Source organism: Cyprinus carpio, chromosome B8, assembly GCF_018340385.1.
Source record: "Cyprinus carpio isolate SPL01 chromosome B8, ASM1834038v1, whole genome shotgun sequence".
Taxonomy (NCBI): Eukaryota; Metazoa; Chordata; class Actinopteri; order Cypriniformes; family Cyprinidae; genus Cyprinus; species Cyprinus carpio.
Window position 1 is genome coordinate 22,252,117 of NC_056604.1, and position 9,617 is coordinate 22,261,733.

Here is a 9,617-nt window from a genome sequence, read left to right on the forward strand (position 1 = left end):
TTGTATTAACTGATTTTTATTGAAACATTTAAAATAATAGATTTTATTATTGTTATTATTTTCTCTAAGACTTCATAACTTAAAATTCATCCTCAAACAAAAACAACAAGAAAGTCTTCTACGTCACTTCTGAAAAACTTCAACCCGCGAGTATTTAATGCTTTATGCTAGATTTGACTCTCCTTACCCTGCCTGATTAATCAAGGGTTAAAGGTGTAAGATACAAGGACAAACCGAATAACACATAAGACTAAAATTATCACAAAATAATGTCAGTTAATTGCAATGTGCAAAGAGGAAGACTAAAAAGAATGTTCCAACACAGAGCACGCCTTACAAGGGCTGTAATTAAATTAAAAACGACAAAACAATTAATTTGTCCAAACCCACTGCCTCTCCTTGAATCTGATTGGTAGAACTACAACGCCCCGCCCCTACACGCAGGTATATATATAATCTCATTAAGCAGAATTGTTAGCAGTCACTTGTCAACATAACAAGGAACAAGAAAGAGTCAAGACGGTTTGAGTCAAGTAATCCCATTCAAGCATGTATCTTAAGGTGATTGTGTTGTTTTTGGCCGTGACTTTGGTCGTGGAGAGCGCTGGGATTCCTGGAGGCCTTGTAGCTGCAGACATTAACGATAAAGATGTTCAGAAGGCGTTACGCTTCGCAGTGGACCATTACAACAGGCAAAGCAACGATGCGTTTGTGCGTAAAGTTTCCAAAGTCATCAAGGTTCAACAACAAGTAAGTACTTCAAACGTTTATTCGGATTGTAATCGTTTAAACTGGGAACGTCGCTGAATCAAACCCAGTGATAAAGTTCCTCCTAAAACGCTGTCATGACTGAATAGTGATGACGTAAAGATTTGTTCAGAATTGTGAAATCTCAGAACCATAAAATTGTTCCCAGTTGTACAAAGAGAACAACAAAACTGTTTTCCTCAACCTGAAAGCATTTATATGCTACATATCTTATATACAGTAAGCGAGTAAAGGAATGTTCAAGTGTGATTTGCTAGACCTGTTCAATAAATATTGAACTTGAAGTGAGAGGGCTTTCTCCAGCATGACTTTAACAGTGGTGACTGCCCCTAACTTAATTATTTAAGAAACTTTAGGCCCCAGACTTTTTTTTTTTTTTTTTTTTTTTTTTTTTTTTTTTTTTTTTTTTTAACTCCGGGTTGGCCCAACTATGTCTGAACATGTTTCTGGTTGACACTCCAGGTTGCTGCTGGCATGAAATACATCTTCACTGTGAAGATGGACATAACCAGCTGCAAAAAGGGTGGAGTTAAGACCATGTGTGCCGTTCCGAAGAATCCCAATGTTGCACAGGTAAGACACAATGTCTACTTTACAATATTGTGATTGTTTGCATCTCTTGATTTTCATGAAAAGAGACTGACTTTTTCTTTCTCTTCAAGGTCATTCAGTGCAAAATAACGGTCTGGAGCCAGCCATGGTTAAACTCCTTGAAAGTCACTGAAAACACCTGCATGTAGAGCTTGTGACGAGTGCTCTTTAACATTCAAGCAGCAATAAAATTTGTTGGTAATGAACTAAAGTCTTTATTCTTGAGAAAATAGAAACATTATCCTGAGAACCTGTCAACAAAAGAACGCTTAAGACGATTATCTCAGACTCTGTTGCTCTGGGGGGGAAAAATAGCTACAATTTGTAGGAATTTCTAAATGAGAAAACACATGTTTCTATATTAGCATATCCTTTACTATTAAATTGTGACTGAACAATGTCTATGTGCTCCCAGCTGGCACATGACTGACCTTCAGTGTTGAAATAGTTAAAAAAAAATTTAACTGTTAAATTTTAATGCTAAATGGATGAAAAAGTTTAACAAACTTAAATCAACATTTATTTTAAGATCTGTATGTTGAATCAATTTAATGTCTTTAACAGCATCCAAGTCTTAAGACAAGTCATGTCACTCGGTGGCCATCTAAAAATCACCTCTTCTCAAACAACTATCTCTTTGAATGGGGAAACATCAAATTCTCAAACTCTTCACTAAGCTTACGACTGAACTTCATATTTAAAAATCAGCAAAGAAATCTGACAACTGTCAAATGTTACTTTTGCTCAAATAGCGTTATTAAAGTCTTATTTTTTTTCAAGCTAGATCAGCCAGTGTGCATGCGCAGTCTAAAAGCACATCTCAGAATGCTGTTTCTAGACGGTTTCATTGGGCGCATGCGCCTGGCCTGAAGTTAACTTCCAGTCTTTTGTTAATCAATCTGGCTATGGCGCAATCTACAAACGCGGTTAAGGTGATGTGTAGACTGAGGTTGGGCTCATCTGGTTGTGCTGTGGGATGTTTCCCATACATTTATTTGTGGTGCATACAATATCAAAACTGACAGATTTTCCATAAGGCTTCGTCGAATAAACATGAACACGTACTGCACGTTTAAAAATCAAAACGAGGCGCAGGTGTTTTTGTCACTGTATTTCTGAAGGAAGACTGTTTAATTGGTCTAAGTTTTCGATGTCATTTTCATTTCATCTTGCATGTTATATGCCTGATAAAGCCAAGAGGGTCTGGCTGCAGACATATGGGCGAGTGGAGCTCCACTCAAGAGCGGAAATACGTCACCTCCACCAAACTTCTGTTTTGCATTATTAATTGTTATATACATGTATAAAGGGTGCTTTGCAAGCTATGACACCTCTTTGTACGTAATGTTAATATTTTCTGTACTTTTATCTTTGATACTTTTACCTAGTAGAAATAAGAAAAATAATAATATCTACTAATCTTGTATGATTTGTGACACGACAGCGTTTTTTTTTTTTTTTTTTTATTTACCCCCAGCAATTTGCACTACAGACATCCACAATCCATATTTTGAGGGCTTCTGCCTTTTGTTCATGTTTGTTTTAACAATGTACAACTGCCAATGTAACATTCCATACATACACTTATGTTTGTGATATTTAGCAGTGAAAAATAAATGAAATATTAAATTAAAATAACACCTCAACCAGAATTTTGTGTTGAATTTTGTATTTTAAGCAAAATAACATGTACAAATAAATCACAGTAAAATAATGAAGAATAATTTCCACAATTTAAGTTTGAATTGTTTTTGAGTAATAATAAATAAACACATCTTACACTACACTGAAAACACATGAACTCTAAGTGACCATTATTGTTACAGTAAAAACACACTTTACTCTTCAAGACCTCCATCGTCTGTGAAGCAATCCCAGCTACAGTAGCCAGAGTGGTCATCTGAGGAGTAAAACCTTAAAAGCACTCCCTGTTGTCCATTTCCCTGGTGACCAGACCCACAGTCTTTGTGAAGCTGACTGCACCTAGAGATGATGCACAGCTTTGTGATAGTGTCTCTTTAAATATCTTCACTGCACCTGTTCAGTATAAAAAAAAAAAAGTGACAGCACATTAAGTAACAATTCAGACAATAAATTTTCATGTTTCAGTCAAAAGTTTCATGTTAGGGAAATGGAAGAGTGTGAGATTACTTAGCCTAATTATTATACCCACAAAAAACAATAAGGGGCAACTACACTTCCTGAAGTCACTGTCAAGCCAGCTGAAGTGTGCCTCCTGTTAAATATGCTCCTGACTGACAATGTTGTTAAATCTCTGGCATGAACAATTACGTCAGATGGGTCAAGTTTAATTACAATACTGACATTGCATTATCATTAATGTTAAAGCAATTTACTTGTTGCTGAAGGTGCCTGGGTCACCACAGTTGTGCTTTGTTGTTCTGATGCGTCTGATTGCTGGGCTGGGGTCACAAAAGAAGACATGAGCACAGCAAAACTGGAACAAAGCTATGTCTGTATACTGACGTTATGTAAATTCAACACAGAAAAGTACTGCATCATTCACAGATGACAGTCACAAAGCAGACAAGGTGATGGTGCTCAGAAGTTCCGGTCTCTTTGTGGAGGTGTTATGAGGATGGATAACACTTGATATACATTTGATACGAATGACATGTCTTGGGTAGTATTTGAACAGCATACAAAATTTCTACCTATTAAATTAAAATCATTATTTTATAAGCATTTTATAATATTTTGATAATGAAACCTATTCTAAAATCTAAAGGCATGTTAAAATATTACCATCACGAACCACAAAAACTAAATGCATTTTGTTGCGTTACCAAGATGAAACTATTTCTATTGGTGGTTTTACCTTTATCCATTGATCATGATTAGTTAACATGGCTGTCATCCAGGAAACTGGCCAATGAAAGTGTTAGTGCCTTTCTAAATTTGAAAACATGACCGTTATATCGTCTTTTTTGAGTGAGGCAGTTTTTTTTCAACACCTCTCTCCTCAGTCTGGCATGAACGGCTCGAATAGTTCCTGTTTCAAATGAAGGCCCGCCCTCTGGAATACGAGATGTGCTTTGATTGGTTAGCTGGGACAATGTGCGCTGTGATTGGTTAGCATGGGACAGTGTGTGCTGTGATTGGTTACCTGGGACAGTGTGTCCTGTGATTGGTTACCTGGGACAGTGTGTCCTGTGATTGGTTAGCTGGGACAGTGTGTGCTGTGATTGGTTAGCATGGGACAGTGTGTGCTGTGATTGGTTACCTGGGACAGTGTGTCCTGTGATTGGTTACCTGGGACAGTGTGTCCTGTGATTGGTTAGCTGGGACAGTGTGTGCTGTGGTTGGTTAGCATGGGACAGTGTGTGCTGTGGTTGGTTACCTGGGACAGTGTGTGCTGTGATTGGTTAGCTGGGACAGTGTGTCCTGTGGTTGGTTAGCTGGGACAGTGTGTGCTGTGGTTGGTTAGCTGGGACAGTGTGTGCTGTGGTTGGTTAGCATGGGACAGTGTGTCCTGTGATTGGTTAGCATGGGACAGTGTGTCCTGTGGTTGGTTAGCTGGGACAGTGTGTGCTGTGATTGGTTAGCATGGGACAGTGTGTGCTGTGATTGGTTACCTGGGACAGTGTGTCCTGTGATTGATTAGCTGGGACAGTGTGTTCTGTGGTTGGTTAGCTTGGACAGTGTGTGCTGTGATTGGTTAGCTGGGACAGTGTGTGCTGTGATTGGCTGCACTCAGCGCCTGGTCGGGAAGCGTCCTGTCTCTTACCATAGCCACCTGCTGTGAGCTTCAGTGTAAATATTGCATCAAAATCAAATCAATTTGAGTGCAATTTAAACCCGGATGATTGTAACCACTCTAATCTCGTCTGTCTTGGGAACATAGCGCATCTCCGACATTGTGATAACACTTGTTGTCTTCTCTAGTTCTGCTCAACCAGGTCTTGTCCCATTCGTCGATCTTTGTGATATCACAAATCCCAGAAAATATTCATCGTAGTCCAAACGAGTTGTTTGTTGTAGTTTTTGAAAAGTGATTTCTGTTAAATAAAATCTCCTTTTGAATTGGACTTTGAGCTTTGTAAATTTGCAGATCTTTTTTATGCTCAAACAGCAACATTACAGACTAACTAAAGCTGAAAAAGCATTATAGCTTCCCTTTAATTTAATCTTTGAGTAAAGTGTGTGTTGAAAGTCATAATATTGAAAATAAAAGTTGAAATTATGAGAGTAAAGTCGAAATTACGAAAGTAAAGTCGAAGTGTTTCGAGAATTTAAATCGTAGAAATTAAAGTTATAATATTTTGAGAGTAGGCTAGCCTTTATTGCGCTCGCAAATGGCCCGGATTGAGAGCACCGGGAGAAGCTGCCACCGGAATTGATTTGGATATTGTTGCGTTTGAGCGTCCGCATCTTACTGGGATGATTAGAGTCAATTTTAATGACTCAAGGAAACTGCTTAATATCAAGAATATGACATTAACAGACTGAACAGGAACAACTTTTTATCTTCACATCAGCTCACACACCCAATTCCTCTGGGGGGGTGCTGTAGCTCTTATTTGACGCTTTTATAATGCACTACAAATATCTGGGATTATTAGCAGAAATCATACCATGTGTCATACTCGCGGGTACAGTATGTTTGGAAAATTTAATGTCTTCTATTGCATTCGTTATTTGTAGTGCGCCAACCACCCAATAGCAATAAGCTTTGTGCTTTTGGGAGGCCTACTTTTAATAGAGGTCTCAGCTTTCAAAACCAGTTTTTATAGCGAAACAACACAAATTATGTGTCTTACAGTAATGTGTTTTTTCAAGATTGCTGTATTTATGTGAACCAATTCATTAAATTAAACTCCTCTTTGTGAAAATTCCACCACCTACTCCACAAAAAAACGTCTGTGGCGTCCAAACTTTTATTCCTCATATGTAGCCTATTAAAAATAATAAAATATTCCAAAAGTTGAAGTGGGCTCCAACTCGTTAACATAGACTAAGTTATATTGTTTTATTTTCTTAGGTAGGCTGTAACATGTAAGTGACTAGGCCTATTCACAAGCTGTTTTATTCATGGTATAATGCAGTAAATGATTGGATATAATATTTAACGTCTTCCATTCATTATTTTGTCATTCATTTTGTCAATCATTTTGTGCTTTGTTGATTTTAAATATAACACAGCTCAACTTTCTATTTTTGTCAGTTTTCACAAAATACAAATTAACGCTCCTCTTTAAGGGATGTAATAATTAACCGTGAGCTGGTAGAAAAACGATTCAAATGTGATGATTCAAATCGGTTGAGATTCTAAACAAATCACGATTCATTTAGGGGTAGGAGTTTATATGAATGCATGTCTGAAGAGAACTTACTGTCTTTAGGAAAGTTTAGATGGTATATGTTCTTTTCATCTTGCCTCTGTATAATGCATATTAAAGTTCATAAGTGCAGCGCTGCTTTGTTTACAGCAGAAACCAAGGAAACGCTCTACGCATATGGAATTACTTTTGCTTCTATAAAAATGAACGAAACTTTATAAAAACTGAACGTAACTTTTTCAGAAACTATTAAAAATATGCCATTACAAAAGAAGAAAAACACAATGAAAATGAAAAAAATGAACTCAGTCGTCGCACAAATTTAACAGGCTCTTCAAATATGCTTCATTCTTTGTTAATGTTTTTCAAAGATTCGTTTTCACTAATCGTGGATTCTGAATGCATTGCCACAGATTTCGCTTACGCTTCGCAGCTTTTCGTTTGGTTTTTTTTGACACAAACTTCTCGTGGGGGCGGGCTTAACAGTGATCTACTCTGATTGGATAGTGAGCATTTGATGCAGAGCTGTAGCTGAATAGTTAGGCCTACTGCGCTACTGAAATTGTTTGGTCATTATGATGCTGCTTGGAGAGCCAAATATTTTCAGAAGTTGGTACTTGGTATAAAAAGTTTGAGAACCACTGGTTTAAAGGAATGGTATAAAAATAATTTCCTGCTTTTTAAGAACTTCAGTAAACCATTTCTTCTTTCCCCTTGTAGAGTCATCAAGGATCCAGCTTATTATTGGCAATTCGGTAAGGAATTGTTTATTAGCTACATTGCACTGTCACTTCTGGTAGAGATTCATTGACCTTTTTGTGATAGGTTTTGATTTCACTTAGTTTAATAAAAATGTACTTAAATGGATTTGACTTGTTTTACTAAATACACAATAGTTAGGATTCTGATTAAAACTGTGTAACCGGGGGCTCTGAAAACTGATTGTGAATTTAATATTGTAAACTTTCATCTGAATACATTAAATAAGTGTTTAATAAATAGTGTTGTGCACTGTTTCCAACCCCACTGTTATCGAATTGTAAAGTGAATTTGTATTTATTTATTATTTTTATTTTTTTCGGTTAAAGATTTCACAGTATCAAAGTTGATATTTTGGGTGTTTATTTTTGGTGTTTTTTTTATTTTATTTTTTAAATTTAATACAGGACCGTAAAGAAAGTGCACAAGTGGGAGAGAGAGGAGGGGACGGCATCAGAAGGGACCTAGAGTAGGGACTCTTTCAAGAATCACCCGAAGCACAACCACGCTATAAAAGACTGTTGGTTCTAACATTTTATCAGAATTTGAAGAAATTTCTACTTGAAATATTAAATGTTTTTCATTCAAGGCTGGGTTTTTCCTGTGTAAAGAATTAAGGCGACTGTCTGTCAAATTTAGTGCCACCTCTGGCTGTCGACAAAAATCAAGACAATCAGATCAAAAAATCAAGGTGGTTACATGCTCCTATACCCCTTTACCACCGACACGGTTTCTGTTGCAGGTTCCATTCTCAAACTGTTAAACATTTTCACTGCACAAATGTACAAATATCTAGTAATGTGACACACTAGTAAAACATGTTTTCAAAGAAACTATTTTTTTTTTCACCAAAATAAAAGATCAGCTGTTTTCAGTCAAAGTACAAGGGGTTTCTCTTGCAAGCGCAGCACAAAATATGCATGTTATTTTACAAAATGTAATTATTTATCTATTTTTTGAGACTTTAAATGTATTTGGGTTTTTCTTCTACAGGTTTTTAACAATACGTCTTAGCACAAACACTGCAAGTTAACTTTGGGGACATTTTCATCTGTTTTATACAGTATGTTTCCAAAATAAAACTTTTACCAAATTGAGCATGTGATAGTTTATTGAAGTTGATTGTAAAGCCATTGCTGCCAGTCCTTTGATTTTTAAACTTTATAAATGTAGAGTGTTGATCTAAATACAAACTAGGTTCTAATAAGCAACAGTTGTGAAATTAGGCTTATGAGTTTTGATGCTATACAATCAACCACAAAGGTACACAAGAGGGTACACAGGAGTGAAGAGAGCGTGTTTCAACATCAAGCTGAGGTGAGCCAAGCGAAGACTACGATAAAGAAGAGGAAGAGTGCTAGATGCAGACAGCAATGTAACAGACAGATGAAGAACATCCGTCATGAGTTACAGACATTGATATATAATTGAAATTACCCGAAAAGTAGGAGAAGCAAACAAGCCCCGCCCCATACCTACTCTGATTGGTTTGATCGTCTTTCATAGACATACATGATAAGAAATGTGTGTGTAGTTGGTGTAGGACAGAGTATGTTGATTAAAAAGCTAAAAATGCTGTGCAGTTTTATAAAGCCTTCATTATAATGCACAGAAGAATAAAAAAACATTAGTCTGTAAATCTCCATGTCTGTGAAATGATTGTTTTTTAAATTAATTAGGTTTATTATCCACAGTGGGAGGATCAGGTCTTTAGATAGAAAAATGAATTATGAATTTAATAATTTTTGAAAATTTTATTATTTCATATCATCAGAGTATGAGAAAGGAAATGAAAAGGATGTATCAGTATTGTTTTAATTTATATAACATGACATATTGTTACATATAATAATCTGTAATGCAGTGGATAAATGACACTGCAATAATGTGTCTGTGTGCCATTTCAATTTTTATGAAACTTGAATTTTCTTTACTATATTCCAATTTTGCTCCCCTTTATTTCAGGAAAATATGCTGCTCCTCATTATTTTAAAGTGAAGAAATCGAGAAACTTTTATTTCTACCAGTCATGATGATTCTGAAAGGACATACCTGTAATCTCTTGCTATAGTAACGAACGCAATTTCATGATCATCATGCTCTTATTTTAGTGCAGTTGTGTCACAGCCATTGCAGTCAAATATTGAGATAAACTTTATAATGTATCATCTATTTATATTAAATTAATATATTAAATTG

The 9,617-nt window shown here is 36.2% G+C and overlaps 1 protein-coding gene across 1 annotated transcript; it reads left to right on the forward strand.

Moving 5' to 3' along the window:
• The first annotated feature begins 483 nt into the window (after positions 1 to 483).
• Positions 484 to 1,565, forward strand: LOC109087886 (cystatin). Its single transcript, XM_042729129.1, has 3 exons — positions 484 to 750; positions 1,231 to 1,341; positions 1,431 to 1,565. Exons 1-3 carry the CDS (start codon positions 550 to 552, stop codon positions 1,506 to 1,508), a joined length of 390 nt encoding a protein of 129 aa, XP_042585063.1. The 5' UTR covers positions 484 to 549; the 3' UTR covers positions 1,509 to 1,565.
• Positions 1,566 to 9,617: the final 8,052 nt, after the last annotated feature.